The 21,899-nt window shown below is 42.1% G+C and overlaps 1 protein-coding gene across 1 annotated transcript; it reads right to left on the minus strand.

Moving 5' to 3' along the window:
- Positions 1-14,095: 14,095 nt before the first annotated feature.
- Positions 14,096-20,282, minus strand: LOC308218194 (serpin B11-like; the record flags this gene model as incomplete). Its single annotated transcript, XM_080611945.1, has 7 exons — positions 14,096-14,500; positions 14,622-14,792; positions 15,577-15,719; positions 16,956-17,073; positions 17,901-18,032; positions 18,395-18,502; positions 20,115-20,282. 7 exons carry the CDS (start codon positions 20,280-20,282, stop codon positions 14,096-14,098), a joined length of 1,245 nt encoding a protein of 414 aa, XP_080468071.1.
- Positions 20,283-21,899: the final 1,617 nt, after the last annotated feature.

Consider the following 21,899-nt stretch of genomic DNA (forward strand, 5'->3'; position numbering starts at 1 on the left):
GACAAGGAGTTTCCAAATCTCTGTTAAGTGTTGTTGCTTCCTTATCCCTGGAGTTTTAACACATCTCTGTCCTAAATATTTCTACTGTAAGTGGGAAGACATATGTGGCATAAGGGGAAAAACGTAGAGAAATTATCCCTGCCCACATTGCCTTCTTTCAAAACCTTGCGTTCTGCAGGTGTGTTTACAGGAAAGCTGTACAAGTTTTGTCCACACAGGCTTTCCTCAAGACACTGATGTGTCAGCTAAGTTTAGCCCAAAACTTCTCATTACTTTTTATTTTTATCAGTGACCCTGAGAAAACCTGGTCCTTTCCTTATATTGCTTCAGCAAAGCGGGGGCAGCAAAGACAGAGAAACCTAGTTATAAGAGGTACAATGTTTCTTGGGTTATTTTCCTAAAAACCAAAATCTTCCTTCACATTTAGGTTGATACGGTGTGTGGGTGGGAAAGTATTTGCATGAGTGTATGCAAGCACAAACACTTAGAACACTGTTTTGTAAGTACTCTAGTTATTACGACTAACATATACTTAGGTATCAGCCCCACCAGATACAAGGCTTCTCTGGCATTTAGGAAGCTCTGAAGGCAGTTTCATATCAGTCATAAGATATTCATGAGTTTTTTTTCTTTTCCAGTTTGAATTTTCTCTTATCTTTTTTCTTGGAGCTCTTCTTCTTGCTCTTGGAATAATACAAAGGTTCATTGCTGGCCAGAGGAAAATTAAAAGGATTGAAGATGATCATGGTAGTCTCAGAATCAGGAGAATGTCTTTATTCCTTTCCAAAAATTAGCCTCCTAACAGGAACAGATCAATAACAGGAGGAGTTTTTTGGGGGTTTTTGGAAGGTTACAGAGAAGTAGCTGCTGAGATGCGTTGCATGGAAAGGAAGATGAAGATGTAAAAGCACTGCAAGCACAAAAGAAGTGACAGATTTTGTTTTACATAGATAGGCTGCTCTGGAGAGAGCGCAAATTTCAAAGACAGACCTCTTGGGTGGTGGCCTGGTGCTTGTCATGGTAAAGTTGTTTTCAGGCACAGAAGAGTGGATCCAGACTGAACTGCTTCCTACCACTAAAATTCCACACAGTTAGCTAGGACTGTAAATAGTGTCACATCCTTAAAGACAAGTTTCATCCAGCACTGCTTATTTGCACTGTTTACCTGTTTGCAGTCATAGCAAAACACAATTTTACAGCAAAAAGCAATGACTTCCTCTGTACAAAACAGACCATCAGCACATCCTTTGTGATTATTCTTTGCTGCAAGTGGAATAACCTGCAGTAAGCCTGGATGAGTATAGATCTCCCTTGGCTTTGTTTTCACCATTTTCAGTCATATGCTTCCGTTGCTGTCAGTGTCTGCCACAGAGCCAGGGAAGCAGGTTCTTGTTGAGGAGCCAGAGGCTGATTTCAAGCTTGACGCCAAAGGCTCTTCCTAGCCCTTTCATCTGACAAAATGCATATTCTAACACTCTGAGGCTGCTCAGGTGGTAATTACAGAGTACCTGATGTGTCTGAGGTTGCCTGTGAGTAAAGGTATGATTGGATAAGTAGGGTTACTGAGTAGCAAGAACGAAACAAGGACTCCTGTGATTTTCACTGGGCCAAGGACCAAGAGGGCCCACCCTGTTCGCCTATTTAAATCTGCTGTGTAAGCATCACAAAAAATAACAAGCCTTATATATCATATCAGAACAATCAGAGTGATAAAGCATCTGTGGTGATCCACAGCAACTTTAGCATGACAGAAAAGTATCTCTTGAAGTTGATGAAGATGTGGGAGAGACTTCAGATGTTGCTGATGGTCTCAGCTCATTTGAGAAGCCTCACATGAGCAAAGTCTGGCATTACTTCCTGTGATTTTCAGGCTGTACAAGTGAAAAACCTAGTGAAAAGCACGTACCACCTTCTAAATTGCACTGCTGTTTGATGACTGTCCAGTACTGAAGTGACTGTCAACAGAATGCAAGAATTGATGAGTGTCAATTTTGCAGAGACTTGGGCCACCTCATCCTGATCATTCAGCTTGCTGGGGAAACAGTGAGCACTGTTTTCTTCTACCTGAACTTCTTTCAGCACCAGAACTCTTTCCATAATTTCAATGGACCGCTTTACTCCCCAGAGACATTTAGACATGATACAAAACAGCATTCCAAAATTCTTCACTTTTGGTTCACTTATTGGCATCCAAAAAAAAGCTCTAGCAATGCAATCAGTTCTTCCTGCTGTACCTTCTCTGCTCACACCCTTTCTCACCTGCTCACGAGCCACGACTAACAAGAAATTACATTTGTAAGCAAGGATGTCTACATTTATCTTCTCATCTAGTTTCCACAGAGTAAGGGGTTATGGCTAGACAGATAGACATTTCTGCATGATGTTATTTTATAATGCCACCTAACCCAGGCTGTGTGACTGATCTCATCTATGGTGTGTCTGGATATCGTTTCTTTGTGGCAGTTTAAAACATTTTATAAGCCGGGTTTTTTTACTTAAATAACAAATATAGCATTTTGTAAAGCTGTGAAATATAGATTATCTATAAATATTCCTCTCCTAGAGGTACCTCAAGTAGTTAAAATTCTGTTGATCTCAATGCATAGCTTTTCTTGTGAGCCAGCATTGTGGGGTGCAGTGATGAAGACAGTAGAAAATCTTGTTTGCCTCTTAAAATGGGGATGGTTTTTCTACAGTGATTAATCACTGAAAGAGATAATAGATATTTTTATGCAATGGAACTGTTGTCTGGGGTTTTTGAAAGTGCAAAAGACATTGATTTACATTTTGAAATTCATTCCTACAAAGATAGCAACTGGCTTTGGGGATGCTTTTTTAGCAATAAAATACATGCATGAATGACAATTCTGCTGACATAGAACATCAGAATTTCAATCAAGACAATGGTCAGTCGATGATATTGCAATGGTCTGTCAAGACATCACTTCTTACTACTTAATTGCTGAGCCCCTGATAATCCTCCAAACCAGTCATTTTGCAGCCCAGAAAATGATGAAAACCCAGAGCACAAATTCAAAGAGAAAATTGCCTATCATAATTCTGGTGGACTTTGCGGGCTTTAAGTGACAGAAATGAGAGTTAGGCATGTTTATGCACTTGTGAAAAGGAAATCCCTTGGGTTTTATCACTTAGGTATTTCTCCTTAGGATACTCAAGATTTTTTCAATGTTACTGGGGATATTGAAGAGCGATAAACTCTCATCACAGACATTTGTTGTTTCATCTCTAACAGAGCTAATATACAATTAGGCAGGTTAATAAATCATAGAACACAGTGTTTCTTTAGGGAATTGGGGATTACCACATGAATTTATGCAGAGCTAATTTAAATTAAATTTGGTGAGAGATTCCCAAGCACTTTGGAGAGCACAACACATCCAACACAGATTGGGGTTCATTTTTACGTTGTTCTTGGAGCTGAGTTGTAAAGAACAAAGGACTGCTTGGAAGCATTTCACACCAGAAGAAATGGTAGAGATTTACTGCAGAATATGCATCCAATCACTAGCCACAATCTACATGGTGTACAGGCTACTTCTTCTGTGCCTCTGGTACCCAACCATGGAAAACACAACAGTTGGGCAGTGGTTTTAGTGTAGAATAAGCCAATAATAAAATCTGTTTTCTATATGGAAAAGAAGTTTCTAAGAATAATATGTATAAAAAAGGAATGAAAAATCTATTCCCGTGAACAGATCTCTTAATAACTTTGAACAGATACATTGAGCAAATCTTTGTTCTTTTGCAATTCCATGTAACCATTAATTAGTTCTGTTTGGAAATGACAGAAACGTGTGGCTGGAAGGAGCCTCGAGACTGTCTATTGCATCTGCTGCCCTAAGACAGGATCAAAGATGTCTCCATTACAGTTGATAGGTGTTTATTGAACCTGATTTTGGAAGCTTCAAGACAAGGAGTTTCCAAATCTCTGTTTTGTTGCTTCCTTATCCCTGGAGTTTTAACTCTTCTCTGTCTTAAATCATCCTGACTGTAAATTAGAACAGCAACATCTAGGTATTTTCAAACTTTGACATATATTAACTGGCCAAGTCATGCAAATACTTATTAGACAATTTATTCTTTGCACAAGATGTAGTGTTTGGGAGTGTTTCTCTGGTTGTAAAATGTAATTATTGTAGACGTACACATGACCAAGAACTTCTTGCTACACTAATCACACTACCCAAAACACTGTGGGTATTGTTAGTTACAGAGTTACTTCAACAAGTTATGGACTTGGAAACCTGAAATGCCCTTTGGGGCTGCTCAGCCCTGTAGAACATTGCATAATTTTCACAATTCTGAGGAGAAAGATATTGCTTTTGACTATCAGACTGGCCATTAAAAGTAATTGTTCTTCCCGTGACAATCCTTGCGGTCTGATTTCCATAGCTAGTCATATTATGCAGTTGCTTCGTAGTCTAATATATTATTAGCATAAAAGCTTCTGGATGTCCTTGCCAGTCCTTGCAGCTAGTGAAATCAGATGTATTGTGGTCCAGAAGTGGAGCGTGATGACCAATATTGTTCACATATGGTCAGTGACCAACTTTTGAAAACAAAATAAAATTGGGAAATACCCTTCCCAAGGAGCCCAGCCCTGTGAAGAACTGGCAGGTGTATAATTTGAAAACACAGGGTCAAATTCTCAGCCAGTGTAAACTGGTTCATCTCCGGAGAAGGTGTGAAAAGAGAATTTGTTCCCATGGAAAAAGGCTCTTCTTCAGGCCATGGAATAATGTGGATGTGCAAATGGTATGTTTTCCCCATCCTGACATGGAATTTGCATAATCATAGAATCATAGAATCGTAGAATAGTTAGGGTTGGAAAGGACCTTAAGATCATCTAGTTCCAACCCCCCTGCCATGGGCACGGACACCTCACACTAAACCATGACACCCAAGGCTCTGTCCAGCCTGGCCTTGAACACTGCCAAGGATGGAGCATTCACAACCTCCCTGGGCAACCCATTCCAGTGCCTCACCACCCTCCCAGTAAGGAATTTCTTCCTTATATCCAATCTAAACTTCCCCTGTTTAAGTTTGAACCCGTTACTCCTTGTCCTATCACTACAGTCCCTGATGAAGAGTCCATCCCCAGCATCCTTGTAGGCCCCCTTCAGATACTGGAAGGCTGCTATGAGGTCTCCATGCAGCCTTCTCTTCTCCAGGCTGAACAGCCCCAACTTTCTCAAGCCTGTCTTCATATCATTTCATCATTCTGCAATTTAAATTCCCTATCTACATGCCTGGGGTGACCAAGGACTACTGAACTGTCCTGAAAATAAAGTTCTCTACATCTCTCTCCACTTCTGCTTTCTCTCAGTTGCACTGACTTCTACCACTGATAAAGCTGTTGCTCTCACTTTATCCGAGATAAAATTTGACAGTTTGACAGCCTCTTCATTTCTGGCTGGCTGTAAACCAGATACATCACCTTGTGAATATCAGATACTTGTATCCCAGCTGGTTGTAAACATTTATGTGTAATCTAATGCAGAACCTGTGACCAGTATTACTTACTAACAGCCTTCATAGAACAAGATACTTTTACTACACAGAATAAAACATTAGAAAAAAGTGGACTTTAAAGCAATATGCTTCCATGAGCCATTATTTTATGCAGAATATGCAAAGTAGTCCCTGCTATTTTGGTCTTGCATGCTTGTTGGATGTGAACAAGAATGCCTTGGCAGATGTCCAGTAGTATTTAACCTGGGACACCCATGTGAAATCTATTCACTCAGAGAAGCATCTCACACTGTTCCAGATGAAAGCAGGTATCTAACAACATAATGCTGATGAAAGGACATTGAGGATGTTTGGGAGATCATGATGCAACACTTCCTGTGCAACTGTGGGCCAGTGGAACAGTGTCCCTGTGGTATAGCAGCAGACACAACCACTGCTACTGCTGGTTAAAAGTACCATTTGACTGTTTTCCTAAACCTCCATCCTGTGCAAAGTAAGCTTTACCTCAAGCCACAGGAGGTAAACAGGAGCTGGAACAGTATCAAATGCTTGTGGAGTGACCTCAAAGCTCTGATCCTGACAGCAAGCTTTCTCATTTAAGACTGGGGAAAGCCTGTAACTACATCTCTTCATTTGCAGAGCTGAAGTTTACTACATATTTGAGATATGGCTCATTTTTTTCTCCCTGTATTTGGAAACCAGCTACAGGATGTATTCATAAATGCATTCTCCTTTTGTCTGCCTAGGTGCTGCATGGAGAGATACAACAGTGTGAGTTCACTTCATGAGATGGCTCTTCATGATGTCTGTTATTTCTTTCTGGTATGCTTGGGTGTCTGACAGACTCAGCTGGAGACTTGGGGCTGAATTATGCTCTCAGGCATGGGTGTAAAACTATCATAACTCCCCCAACATCAGATGACCAATATTTAATAGCTTATAAATGGATAGTGTATAAGTGCAGAAAATAGTATAGGCAGAAGAGACCAGAATTAGACCCAATTTAATTTTGTGATACAGCTCCATTCCCTCTGTCCCACCTGTGAATCTCAACCATCAGGAATGCTTCAAAACTCTGGAGTTACTAACATTCACTAAAACCTACGTGTACTGCAGTACTTCACTCACTCTTGCATAGACAGAAAATGAGCTTTGCTATGAAGAAGCAAACTGCACAAATACACTTAGAAAACAAGCATTAGATTACCACTGAAAATCAGTAAAGACAAATTTAATGATTCACAGCCATACCTGAAGGGGGTTTGGGCACAGAAAAACACTCAGCTCACTATTTCATGTTATATTGTAAAGTGTTACTTGTTCAGTAGGCTCATCACAGATGTCTTCTGGCAGAAGAATGAACATGTTGAGCTCTTTCACAGTGTATGGGAGCTCCAGCGCTGTCACTTGCTCTTCTTACCTCGTGGCTAGTTTTTGTTCTCCTGTATGACACATCATTGGTGCATTCTTGTGTTCTCTCTAAAATACGTTGTCAATCAATAGTCAGAAAAAAACAGGCAAAATAAAGCAGGTAATAAACCCTATGGGATCAACCTGCTTGAAATGTCCACATTGCACACAGCGTGGAGATAGTTGGAAACACAGAGCCTTTCTCAGGAAACTCAGCACCCCAAGCACTGAGTTGCTCCCAGGAGCAGGTTTCAGACCATGCTTAGCACTTTATCGCAAAGTGCACCCCACACTCTGACCTGAACAACCACCTCTGGGGTGAATCACGCCTTTACTCATACTCTTGCTCTTCCGCTCTCTGCTCCAGTGAGCTCCATGCTCACTTTCATGCCCCCAGTTTATTCTCTAAAGGCTGTTCACTCCCTAAATACAGTCACATAGTCACAACATCCTATTTTTCTTGCAAGAGCTGCTACATGATTTAGAAGTATTGGTTAACCTTCAGACACTGTGCTTCATTGAAGTACATTGTATAAAACCCTTTCTTGTTGTTTGGGTATTGTGTAAAACATGAAGCACACTGTATGAAAACAACAGAGACCAATGAACTGGACTGCCGAGACACAGCCAAATAACAATTTGGAAAGGCCTTCCTCTACCTCCTGAATTAAAGGTAGCAAGTTCATAGAACCATAGAATCACAGAATCACACAATGGTTAGGGCAGCAAAGGACCTTAAGATCGTCTGGTTCCAACCCCCCTGCCATGGACAGGGATGCCTCACACTAGACCATGCTGCCCAAAGCTCTGTCCAACCTGGCCTTGAACACTGCCAGGGACGGAGCATGTCCCAGCACTTCTAAGATAACTGGCTTGCCATTTATATTCTTTCGTATTTTTCAGGAGCTACCAAATTCCATCCTGCTGTTGAGCAAGCTTGTTCACTTGAGCAAAGAATTTGGCTACATCGTACAGCCTGGGATTGTCACACCCATGACATGTGGAAGTCAGCCCCACAGGCAGAAACACTGCTGCCTGTAACATTCTTTGCTCCCGTCCAGCTTCTGTTTCCAGTACTACTGCTGCCCTGGGGAAAGCTAAAGCTGAGAAAATTACCTTCTCCTAGGAAAAGCTGACTCCAGCAGCTTCTTCATTGATGGAGGGTGGTGTCCTGCCCTGTCTTAAACCAAAATTTACCACTGCGTAGTCTTGCTCCCTTCCCAATTAACTTCTGAAGAAGGAGCATGGCTGGGAAATCAAAGGCAACAGAGTACCAGGAGAATGGCTTTCTACATCCTGCCGCAAAGTGGGAGATACAATCCAGTCTCTTCCAGTTTTCTCTCTCTGAAACAAGTAGTGAAAGAAGGAAATACATCTTTTTCCCTCCCAGAGAGGAGGGAGGCACCCTGCTGATGCTGCTGCTTCTCATGATCTTGCCCTGCTGCATAATCGCAAAGACGTGGCAAGCATCTGCAGAAAGCATACAAGAACAGCAAGAGGGAAACAGAAACAAATCAGAAAATAAGTCTGATACACAATGTTCAGAGAAGCACCTCTCCCTGTAGGACCTACGTGCATCTGATAAGCTATGTCTCAAGGGGAGCCCTAACAACCTTGCAGCAAATGACAAGAGCTGGGCCCATAACCACAACATGTTATTTCTTTTTTAACCCAGGTGTTTCTGCAGAGATGCAATCATCCAGCCTGTGCCCCAGCAGCTTCTCTGCCTGAGGGCTACACTTAGCTAAGGCTGCCTCAGCATGGGCACTTTATCTCAGGGGTCTCAGCATGTTTTTCTTCTTGTGTTAGCAAGAGCCAGGGAGTGGAGGGAGAACATGGTGGTCTTTAGCATCACATCCTGAGTTTTGAGCATCTACCAGACTATAGGTCAGGAGGTGGGAGGTCTAACCAGATGGTATGAGACCCGATTTGGGGGGCAGGAAGAATCTGTTACACAGCTTTGGGAACAGATCCTGGCAGCAGGATGATCCTGTATGGTAAGAATTTTAGGGCTTTTTCCATTGGCCTCATGCAGAAAATGGTCAAGAGGAAGTGAAGTGAAGGCACCACCAGCCCAGCTCAGTGTGGTCAGCACTGCTGGTCATGTGCAGGGAAAAGCACTGAGTCAGCGCAGCTCCTTTGTCCAGGCTGGTGCTCCTTGTCCCTCCACAAGGCTGGATGTGGAATTTACCCATGACACCACAGAGAGTTAGACGCTGCTACGGTAGCACTTTCAGCTGAGGTCCTCAGCTCTGAATACGTGCTACTGTACTCCAGCTATGGATCTGGTTTCTTAACCCTTAGGTCTAGTCCACGTATTTCACCAGAACTATGTGGAATCTTGAAGCATCGATTGTTTTGGCTTGAAATGAATGTGAGGCTCATAAGGCTTTTGTTGAGCTCCACAGCCACTGTCAGCTGACACCTCTGGACAGCTTGCACAAAACAAGCAAAATAGGCAATACAGTGGAGTAGCCCGTGTCTGGGGGCATGGGAGATACGCCAAATGTCCCTGGGTATGTCTGCCAGGATCCTTCATATTCATCAACGTTCATGAGCAAGGAAATGGGCACTACGCTGCCAAGGATTTTTTTTTTTTTTTTTTTTACTTTGGAGGCTGTTCTGCTTCACAAGCAGCAGTCAGGTTTTTCACAGTGTTTCCCCTGTGAAACAAAGGGACATTCATTGTCTCGTGGCAGGTCGTGGGCTGAGCACTGTGTTTATTATAAGCCAACAGGGAGCTGGCTCCATCAACCAAAATGCAGCCGAACCCCATATAGATATCACAGGTTGATTGCATTAATATAATCTGATAATATGATTTGGTGGACTTTCCCCTATTATGAAACTCTGGATTGAGGAAGCCTTCCCCATCAGTGGTCGCCCCTCTACTGTTTAGTAAGATAATTTCTCACTCAGCAGACTGACAGCTGTGGAAAAGGCAGGACTCGTCATTGCTGGCCTGTGTTTGGGACTGCTTTGTGATGACAGATTGCAGGGAAGAGAACAGATAGGGTTGTGGTGGGGGCCTCTTGGAAAAGGAGCTGACAGCGGTGTGAGTGGAGGCAGAGCTGTCTGCTGCGAGGTTGCAGGCTACACTGAGAGCTTTGCCAAAAGCTAGATGCCTCAGGAGGCATTGCGCACGGAAGGAAGACATCCGTCAGGATATGCAGTAGAGCTCCTTCAGCAGTGACCTTCCAGTGTTTTTGAAATCGACAGTACATGTATGGAAAAGCTGGACCCTGTTTCCAAACTGCAGCAGTCAAATGAGGGAATAATGTGAAACGATCTTGGAGCTGTGCAGGTGATAGTGCTCTTATACAAAAGCTGTGACACACCATCTCATAATTAAGAATATATAATTTCGTGCCTGAGGGTTCAGATGAAAAAGCTGCATTGTCACATCCTCTAAAGAGCTGAAAAGAAGCTCACAATTGAAGTACTTCATTCAGTGTTTCCTTTTCAAGGCAGATACTAAGAAAGTGGGGGGAAATTCATGCTATCAGAAAGCTACAGACAAAAATAGTTCAATATCATTGTTAGAATACTTGCCCACTTTATTTGGGATTTTTCTGTGTTACTAGATTAAAACAAAAATAGTGCTGGGAGCAGAGACTGGAAACCAGAATGCATCTACAATAGTTATTGAACTGCAAAGTTATCAGTCCTTGAGTTCTCTTCTTGTGCCATTAGGCTGTGTTCATTTGTGTAAGGGATTCAAGAGGAAGTTGGGCAGTTCTCTCACCCAGCCTGTGTTAAAACCTAGTGCGTGATAGTGTTTGGTGCATTCTCCTATGAGACATAGGCTTGAATTCCAGCAAGTGAATGTGATACACTGAAAACCAGCCCTTCACATCCCAAGCCACATGAATTTCCCCAGTACAGAAGTTATGTACTATTTTCACTTTAAAAAAAATGAAGTCACTCGAACGGCAGTTTCAGGGAGCTCTATTTGAATACCTGCACAAGGTCTGCTTTGAATGCACTCAATGAATGTTCTCTAGGGACTTGCATCTCAATGCACCTCATTCCTGAATTTCAGCATGGGCAAAGCACCTTCTTGCTAACGTCAAGGCAGTCCAGAGTAAGCAAACAAAAACAGTAGCTGCTCAGAATTTACACAAGGTGAAAATGAAATGTCTACAAATTTTGGATACTTCCACATGCATAAGAAGATAAATTTTTTCTTTCAGGTGGCTTTTTGCATGTACAGGCTTAAAGCCAGGCTATGTTCTCTTCAGGAGAGCCACAGTGTTATTCTAGTGTTGCTTCTCCTTTCTGTAGCCACCTACAATTCTGTGCATTTAACATGTTATTCACTGATTCCCCATTACAGACACAATAAAAGTACAGTTAGGAAGTGTGACTTCTGAATCTGGTTTTCATAAAGCCTATGAATACTGTGATGTAGAAGTGCTTATAAATCCATTTAGAAAATGAGCATACTTTACCAAAAAAATAGAATCAAGGATCTACTAAAAGACGATTTTTTAATAAATGTGGAAATGAGAAGTCTAGATTACCCTGCTGCCATTGCTGTGTGACTGACTGTGCTGCTGGAGTAGATTAGCGCGTTGCACAGTACAGAAGGCATGAAAATACTTACATTACCATCAGTCAAGCCCAGGGTACTGACTGATTTTGTGATTTAAGGGCCAAACTGTGGCCCTTCCCTCAGCTGATACCAGGGAAGAAGCGAATACCTAACTCACTGAGATGGTAAGCACCACTTGACCGAACATCCGCAGCTGCTAATGAATTCTTAAGAAGGGCTGTGGCCATGCAACTTGGAGAAGCTGAGATGCTGCAACCCAAATGCATCATCCCAAATTTCAAGGAGTGGTGGGGACTTGCTGTGCAAATTTCTACCACCACCCCTTGGGAGGAAACCGCATGCAAAGTTAGCTCAGACTGAACACAAACATAAGGAGTGATACTGTAAAAGTGAAACTTTCAACACGGATCATGTCTGTAAATACAGTCTCAGGACACGAGCACTGGAAAATAGTATTTCTTCACCTTATAGGTCAAAAGATCTATATTTTGCCAATAACCATTACTCCAATCACAGCTGAGTTTTTCTCAGTTACCTCCAGTTCCAGACAGGAATAGGAAAACAAGGCAGATCCTACACAGTTCAGTAAGTATAACACGCGATATTAAAGTCAGGAGAACCTGAGATTTTGCAATGTGCATGTACGTTTGGGTCTAAGACACAATACCTAATAACTCTACTGGGTTTATACCAGCTCAGATATTTTATGATACAATGTGGTTACCGTAAACTTGTTTGACCAGCTGTAAATCAGTAACTGATCAAAGTTTGGTCGAGTTAGCCAAATCCAGCTAACTGATGTGCAAGATGCAGAACCATAGAATGGGGTTTGTGTAAGAAAGGACCTTTAAAGATCATCTAGTCCAACCCCAGGGGCTCAGGGCAGAGCAGCAAACACGTCTGAACCTTGATATTTGTAAAGATGATGTGTGTTCCGTTGGCGAGCTGTGAACTGCAGGGAGAGAAGAGGCATTGGACATAGTTTGCACAGATGGTGATTGGCAGAGAGAGGCACGACCTTTGGTAGAGTTTGCACCGAGGAGGAAAAAAAAAAACCAAAAGAAATATGTCACACAGACATTTGGGTTTTCCCCTTCACAATGTTAATTTTCTTTGCATAGTACATGAGATCGTGGCAGTCATAAAACCGCTGCTATTGCATGTACCAGAAATCTCCCAGATGCATCCTTTACACCAAACAGGGCTCACCACATGTCTTCACTTTCCCATGCTCTGGCAGCACAGGAATGGCCCTGCTTAGCCAGCATTAAATGGAGATTTTTACTGCAAACCTTCCCCTCTATTTCTTTCACTTCCAGAACTAACCTCCCTCATTCTGCACTGATATCAAGTGCAGATCCATCCCCCTGCTAACTCACAGTGTCATCAGACACTCAAGATGCCAAAATCAGATATACTGAGGGTTGGGGGGCGTATACTCATTTCTGAGAAAAGACAGGAATAAAGGGAAAGTTTTTTCCATTGTGGCATTTGCCACTTCATCAGTGAAATACCCATCTCTGCATTTTCAGAAGCAGTGTTCATTTTTGAGATTGCAGTGTTCAAAACTTCCCCAGAGAATGTAAACACCGTATGATGATAACTTTAGTTAACAAAAGCATCATCTAATAGGTAAATTGGGCTGCCTGCAACTCCAAATTAGACAGTCAAGAGTAGGTTGTTTATTTGACTCTTTTATTGTCCTGCTCCTGTCTGTTCTTGCTCAATCAGGTCACCTAGAGCACATTAGTCAGTATTGCCCAGATGGCTCTTGAATTCATCCAGGGAAAGAGACTCCACAACCTCTACAGGCAACCTATTTCAAACCCTTTCTTCATTTCTCAGAGCATGGAGAGAGCCCTTTCATGTCTGCATCTCAGATTGCTAAAATTCACCAACAGCAACATGTAAAGAAGAAAAACATTTATTGGAAGTTCATGGCTACAGTTCACACATCAGTAACTTCAATGGGGTGCTTTAGAACATTTTCCTCCTATTCTTTGAGACTGAAAACATTTGGTTTATCCCCATGTAAAGACAGCCTTCTTTACTATGTAAATAATCAACCATCCTTAGAAATGTGTGGGTTTGTATCCTGTTAAGGCAGACAGCATGCATACAGAATTCTCTTTGAAGACATTTGAGACCTTAGGGAGCACACAGGAAGGATAGTCCAGAGAGGTGGTGAAGTCTCAATCCTTAGAGATATCCAAAAGCCATCTGGACATGGTCCTGGGCAACCAGCTGTACATGGCCCTGCTTGAGCAGGGGAGGTGGACCAGATGATCTCCAGAGGTCCGTTCTAACCTCAACCCTTTCGTCACCATCATTAATATGCAGGAATGCATATTAATGCAGGAATACAGGAGCATATGTGGTCATTGAGAAAACAAAATGTTATTCATATCCAATGAGGTTAAGGCAAAATTTACTCTTATTCTGGATTCAGATCAATATTTGCAATTCAAGGAGCCTAGTGGCAGAGCATTCAATTGATTGGTTCTAAGCTAAACTGGTTGTAGAGATCACTTTGAAATACAAACTAGACATCAAAGGATTAAGAATGCATGGGGAAAAAACCAAAATTTCTCATTTTGACCCAGCTGTTTCTCACAATGTTAGAAAATGGCCCTGATTTTAAGGTGAGCAGAGTTTGCCAAAGAAAAGAATGGCATTAGTAGGATTATGTCTAATAAAGAGTAAGAAAGGATGGTCAGCCATAAAGACCTCCTTTAGAGGAAGAGACCTCCTCACAATGGCAGCTGCTGTACCAGCTGCTGCTACAGTGCCTTCCTCATTGACTTCCACGTATGCCTTATGGACAACATTTGACAGTACCAGAGACTTCGCAAATGACATTGCAGAAAGGTCAGCTTTTGATTCATTGAAGACGTCGGTCATCCCCATCTCTTGCAATACCTCATTGAGATTAAAGGTGCCTTCAAGCTTGAATCGGGGGAGGTATACCTCTACTGTTGTCTCAAACATGTGCTCTGAAGAGGCCCACAGCATTAAATTTTCATAAGTCATTGTGCTTTCAATCTAGAAGATGGGAGGGAAAAGAGCTTAAAATAGTGAGCAGCTTTGAAAAACTTAGATCTTTATCCAGACATAATTCAGACAAAGAACTTCCAGCCACAGTACATGATATATACTGCCTTACCTGCTCCAGCCCACTGGCAGATCCATCAGCCACATCACCTGGCAGCAGGATGATCATGCTCAATGACTTCTGAGCATAAGGGAGTTCAAGGACTTGAGCACCCATCTCCTCAATGTAGCCTAATTTAAATGTTCCTTTCTGATACATCATCTGTACAGGTTTTTTCTCATTCTATTTAAAAGAATTATACAGTCAGTACTGCTCTTAACATTTAAACTTATTATAGGTATAATATCAGCAGTCAGGGTTTCAGCAGTAATTGCTGTTAGGCTAAATATTTTTCTTCATTTTGTTGCAACTACACTGGCACACAAAACATCAGCTTTGCCACGTGTAAATAAAGGGGATAATTCTCTAAGGAAAACAAACATCAAACCAACCAACCAACCATTTCCTTGCAACTGATCAGATAATGAAGTTGCTTAATAGTGTTACACTTCCAAACAGGCTGATGCTGGTTGGATTTGCAAGTCCTAACTCGGACTGGGCTAAAGAAGAAATAGCACTGAAAGAATCAGGCTGTCATTTGTGTAGACAGGAAGCAATAAATAGGTTAAAAGCAAAACCATAGCCTTTCTCAAGTATCCTCTTCTAAGTTTTATTATCTTGCCTCTCTTTGTGATTGAGTTGATTGAAAGCTTTATGAAAGCTCAAATTGCCTTTTACAGTTAGCTCACATAGATAACTTCTAAAGTAGTGAAAGAAGACTTTTTCTAATGATGTTTTCAGCAAAAATCCTGCTAGTATTGATTAGTATGTGAAGAAAAATATGTTTTTCTATGAAAAAACCTCCTGCCACCTCTACCCAACAGGAAGGGCAGGTTGAATTCCCAGCTCACCCACACCTTGCTCACAGGCAGCTGAGCCCTGGGCATTGTGCTTCTTTGTTATGCTTGCTGCAGTGCTTACAGTATCTAGGGTAAATAATGTTAAGATTTATAGAATGCAGATCCACCTGATTCAGTTTGAAGTCTCTCTGTACTGTTTTTTGTTCCTCAAACTTGTGCTCCCAGGATGCTTTGAAGTAGATTACATTCACCAGCACCAGCAATGCATGTACATCAATCACACCAGGAGCAAAGAGTTCCTTGATTTTACCTAAAGGAAATTTCAGAATACACAGTATTTGTTAGTTGCCATTAAGACTCTGAACTGAGATAATTTTCTGTGAACTTAGTTTTGGAGAAACTTAGAAATCCAGTTCTTGGTTTATTCAAAGGGGCAACATAGGAAAACAAGTGGTAGATTCCTCTGCACTGTTACCAGTCAGGGAGGGCCATCAAATTAGCCAGCTGTCAGTGTCAGTGACCATATATATGTGCCAGGTGACATTAACCATAAGGACAGAGGCAGCACCATTAGTCACCTATTTTGGGTTACATGAGGGAATCTTTCCTTTTGCACCAAGCGCAGCAGTTAATCAGCTGTGGAGCTTCCAACTTTATACACAGAAGCTGAAGTAGGAGTTAGCAGGTTCACAGGCTTCATATGAGCACCCAGAGCAATGATGGCTCCTAACCCTGGGCACAGAGACTGGTGAACCTTCAGCCCTCTTACTGAGAGCCAACTGGAGTGAACAGCTCTTTCCCACAACAGTCACAGGCCGCTCTGCCAGTACAAGGACAGGGTTGGTCAGGAGACTGGCAACTGATAAATTACAGAAGCCTTCAAATCTATTTGCCTGTCCCCCACTAAGTTCTGGTTTATGTTCAGCCACAAGATTTAGAAAACTTTCATCCTGCTGCTACTGCAGCTCTGGCAAAACTAAAGGAAAATGCCACCTATCATGTTTAGTCTAATCAACAAGAGCAAATGGCCTCTGCTAACCTGTCAAGGGCAAGAGCTGGTTGATTGTCAGTTGTGATAGTGAGTCTTGCTTGTGGTAACATCTCTGATTTCTGCAGGCATAGCTCTACATATAATCAGGTCTTCAGTCATCCTCCTCTTTTCCCCCCACCCACTCCAGGCTGTTCCCAGTCTCACCATGAAGCTCATAGCTTCCATCCCCTGCTGTCCTGTCTCTGCATTTGTGGCTGTGCACAGGAGCAATTTCTCTGGTTGAGCCTTACAGGTTCTATTGCAATTATCATGCCAGGTATAAGGGCAGGAGTACAAAAGTATCTGGCAACAAACACACATTTAATTCAGAAATAATTTAGCTGATAACTTACTCTAGTATTTCAAGAGTAGATGGGAAGACATAATGTCTTTAAACAGCATAAGGTTGAACACCCAGAAACATGAGCAAGTCTGCTTTTCATACCCTGGAATTTCTTTTGTTGAAGCAGTGTAAGAAGGCAGTGATAGTATGGCTACAGATTTACTTTGGTTTACCTTGTGTCTCACTTTCAACCCAACTGTTGATTTTTATTCTGGCAGCTTCAACAGCACCATGAAAGTCTACTGTTTCTAGCATTGCTCCATATAGTTCCTTAGAGCATGTTAGAAATTGCTGTAAAGCAAAATAAAGATTATGAATTGATCAAATCTGTTAAGCACTTATTCCCTTTTGAAAGAAATCAATGGTTCAGAACTATTTTAGAAATGATGAGGGACCTGTTGACTACATAAGGCAAAATTTTATTCTGGAAACATCAACTATCTGAAGTTTATTCAGAGAATCTTTGAAAGAGATACTTATTCTATTGCACAGGCAAAAGAAGTAAATAAGTAGGAAGAAAGCCAGAAGAAAGAGTCTTCCCATGGAGAACTGCATAGCTGAGGTACAGATAAAAAACTAGAGAAGATGCAAGGCGTGTTGTTTAATGCTTAAGTATCCAAATCATTCCACAGAAATAACGAACAGAAAAGCAAAGATGTAACTAGCAAGTTATCCATACTAGGTAGTTGGAGACTGCTCTGTCATTCAGTAAGAAAGGAGTAAGAAGTTCAGCACAGCAGCCGTCCTCATGGAAGTGTATAAAATCTCAGGTGATAAACCCTCTCCAAGCTTCCTGCTGTCCCAGCATCCAACTTGCAAGCTCAGAAGTAGATTATGGACAGCTCTAACAGGCATATTTAGCTGTAGTCATACTCTGACTGAGTGTAGACTTACACCAAAAATGAACAGCTCTATTTTCACTCTCTGTCCATTGACATCAACAGGATGGCTTTTTTAAACAAAATAACTAAAAGCTGTCACTTTTGTCTCTTTCCCAGCAGCCCCAAAAGATACACCAAGTGCTCAATTTGACACACGAGGGGGACATCAGCAAGGCTCACAGTTACAGAGAAGCTTGAGGTCACAGCCACAGCAGTTAGCAGATGCAGGTAACTTACCTGCTGGAATTCAAATCCTTGTTGTATAAAGAGATTGTTGGCAAGGGTTAAAATATATCTTTCACCAAGGTTTTGTAGTTGTAAAAGCAGTGCCTGGAACTCTTTATGGTTGAGGTCTCCACCCTTGTTACACTGGGAATATTACAAACACAGCAACTATAACAATTCCTCCATATAGCTTTGGTTGTTAATTTACATCCTAATTAAGATTACACTATAGCGCTAACTCCTGCTGTACTGATTTTTAAATCCAGTTAGTCTAAGCTCTGTAGCCTGATCTTCCTTCAGCTGAGAAGACTCAAAGCTTTGGTATTCACTTCATGGAAGACTTGGCCCTTAATATAGTATCACTCTGTATCAGACATTTCCTACCGGAGTAGGCAGTCTGTGAGTGTGATCTTGACTCCCTCCAGTGGCAGACTCTAGTGCTTTATACCTAAAAACCTCCCGTGCAGTGAAGATAAGGCTCCAGTGCTCTCCACCCAAGGAAGTACCTGTGAGGGAGAAAGCTGTCTCTCCTGGCTTCCTTCTGGCTCTGTTTCTGCGCTTTCAGGATCAGATCCAAGGCTCATTCTTCCTGTAGCTTTCCTGGCATGGAGCACCTGCAGTTGAAGATACCAAATTATGGCAACTGTAACTGGGATAAAAGCATTTTCCTTGGTTAAAAGATTTGCTATTCTGCCCTGCATAAACGGTGTAGATTTGTGAAAGATGTTTTCTCAACTTCTGCCAGGCTAAAATGGCAGACTTGGAATTGTTCATATATTGATGTTGAAATTCACATTTTTATTTCAGCTAACCAGGAAGAACTTGCACTTATTCCCTCAACTTGTTACTCTCCACTACCTCAAAATGTTTACATGTGATTTCTATTTTTATTGTTACAGTTACCTTAAATTTCAAAACAAAAAGTTGCCTCAGGCAAAGAGATGAAAATAGTTTTCTTGGAAAACATCAAAACTGGCTTTTTGCAATCATTCTTAATCTTTGCATCAGTTTAGGAGATATACTAAAACCACGCTGCTCTTAGTGGAAACTATTCCTTGTTTCTAATGTGAAGTATCTCATTGAAAAATGTCCAGCAGCTTCTCCATCATAATATGACATCACGCATAGACAATCTTTATATTGAAGATACTGGACTTTTCCTAAAATAAGCAAGGGTTCCTGTGTATTTGGTTTATGTGGCAAGGTAGTCATGTAGCCATGGGCCTGCAGGGTTGGCCTCTGTAGGAAGAGATTGAGGACTGACCCTGTGTTAGAGCTGGTTTCAGCTGGCTCAAAAATGAGTCAAGTCTGTTTTGACATGACAGTAATTGGAGTGAGATGTCCCTGTCCTTATCTCGACCTACAAGCTCTTTCATCTTATTTTATCTCTTGTTTCTTGTTGAAGAAAGGGAGTGAAAGCGTGGCCATGTGGACACCCAGCAGCCAACAGCTAGGTCAACCACCCACACCCTTGAAACCTCATCAGAAGGGCACTTCTACCTTGGCTGTGGGTGACCCAGCAGCCAGACTGTGCACATGACAGCGTTGGGGCATGATGGATGAAGATCTACCAGTGTAGAGCCAGCTACTGGCAAGAACCTGTGCCTTAGGATTATTGTTCTCTTACCACCCATGAGCATAAATGAGAGAAGAGGATTGTAGAAAGCAGAACTTGTGCCACAGGGAGTAAAGGCACAGCAGTTGACGAGGTGGCCTTCACCTCCTTCCTGACCACCTGGGTCCCTGTGAGCTCTCTAAGTGAGACGTTTTGACTCTTGAATGTTGTGGTAAGTGAGCTGATGCTTCCAGCCACCCAGCTGCTATCACTTCAGGTTTCTGCAACTCTCCCCATTACCCACAGGGATTCACATTTTCAGTATTCTCATAGCAACCACGAGAGGAAGCACCTGTCTGTAATTCTGAAACAAAGCCTGACGTTCTGACTGCAGGAAAAGCAAGAGTGCCCCATTGTGGTGTATCACCTCCTCCTATTTGGCTCTTGCTCCCTGCTCCGGGATCTGCATGGGGGCATGGTGCAACTCACACATGCAGATGGCAACGATCATAGTGCACCAAGCACGACTGTGAAAGCAGCACCTGTGTTTGTATTCATTGCTTGTTTCCTATGAGACCCTCACGCACATGTTATGCTAGGATGCCCAACATTTCCGTTAGAGGAAGAGCAAACAATGTGGAAGCATCTCAGCATGTTTCATTAATACTTACTTCTTCTATCTGAGCAGCAGTGTTGTTTCTTGCACCTAGATGGACAAGGGCCAGGGCAATAGAGATGCTCATTGGAGAAAAGACGATATTTGTGTTCTCTGCATTTCTGTTGAGCTTATTGTAGAGATCAAGGCAAAACTCAGTAACTGGTCTAGAAACGGAGCCCATTGTGAAGCAGTTCTTGGCTGAGAGCACAAAATAAAGAAGACATTTGATGCATTTTTTGCCTAGTTAGACCACACTGTGAAGCATTTGCTTGCCCTGAGATTGTCCCATAGCTGCTAAATAAAAGAAGTTTTCTAAATTCCAACAAGTTTGAAACAACCATCCCTTGCACACATTTGGTGGTCCATGCTACACAGCAGGAGCAAGGGCACAGAAGGTTTGGAAAAGGGATACATGCTCACAACATGTGTGAATTCCTGAGAAAGGACCATTTTTCTGTCTCATCCCATGGTGCATCTTCTTTCAGGTCATGGTGTTGAAATTAGTCAACTGTGGATTAACATTTTACTTCTCCAAACTGTTTTCATGTATACAGTTACATCAACTCTTTCTTCTTCTAACAACTCAAGATTAGTGACAGAAACTTGATGACAGAAACTGCTCCTGCATATAACCATGTCTGGTAACCAGACATATGAGGGTTTCAAACAACAGGTTTATGAAAATAAAATCATTATTAATTAAATGTTTTCTTATATGAAAAAGAGTCATGAACAGCTATGGAAGCTGAACTACATATGGAAACATGAACAATTTGAAATACACTTTTTCACTCCTCTTGAGATTGGACTCGGTGATTTTAAAGGTCTTTTCCAATCTAAGATATTGAGTTGCCTAAGAAACACAGATTCAGGCAGGATACACAATTAAAATTTCCAAACAAAGCAATAGTTCAACAGCCCTGAAAAGAAGTCTGTAAGTTCCTGCTCAAGGATATGACAAGACCTCTGTCACTGTTTTGTTTTGTACAGAAACCTTACAGTCTGATACCTTTTCTGTGGGTTATTTACATTAAATCCACTCTGCTAAGAACAAGGAGGCCATCTGAAACAAAGGGGGCTTGAAACTCCATTCCTGCCCTGTAGGAGAGAATCGTAAAGCTGTTGTGTGGATATGAGTAGGATCACATGAGCTTTTCTGGAATCATTATACCCCGAAAAAGCCCACATCACTTTCAGTGTCAAACAAATGATATTTTGGACAGTGCACCAGAAAAAATGTGTGAAAAAGCAAAGCAATACACTCCTGCCTGCTTGCAGCACAGAGCAGCTATGGCCTGTGTTCCAGAAAGATATTTTATTTAGGGAAAATACTCAGCCACAGCATGGAGAGAAGGCTCTCGTGTCTCCCGCGGCACAGATCTGGCTGGCTCCAGCTTTCAGCCTGCACTGGGACAAGCACAGGTTGGGTCCACAACAAGCTGCCAGAGCTCCTCTCCATTGACAAGATGGGCAAGTGCACAGCTGGGTGGTCATTCCCACTGCCCACAAAAGGCAAAGCAGACACTCTCAACCCTATGCTGCCCAGCTGCTGCTGCCTGCAAGGCCAATTTATGTGAGGAGCACAAGCCTGTGTCATCAAAAGGCCAAGTAAGGGTGAGGAGAAGCTGGTGCAAAGCTGAACTTCAGGATCTTTCATTAGCAGAGCCCTTGTAAAACCTGTTCTGGGCTATTGGTGTCCTGACCCCCTTTGCTAGGGGTCTACAGTCTTCTTGGGAAAGGCCTGTCTGGTGCTGAGGACCTCCATTCCCTTCCAACCAATGCTCTTCTGCTACTCTGC

This window comes from Psittacula echo (assembly GCF_963264785.1).
Source record: "Psittacula echo genome assembly, chromosome: 2".
Classification (NCBI taxonomy): Eukaryota; Metazoa; Chordata; class Aves; order Psittaciformes; family Psittacidae; genus Psittacula; species Psittacula echo.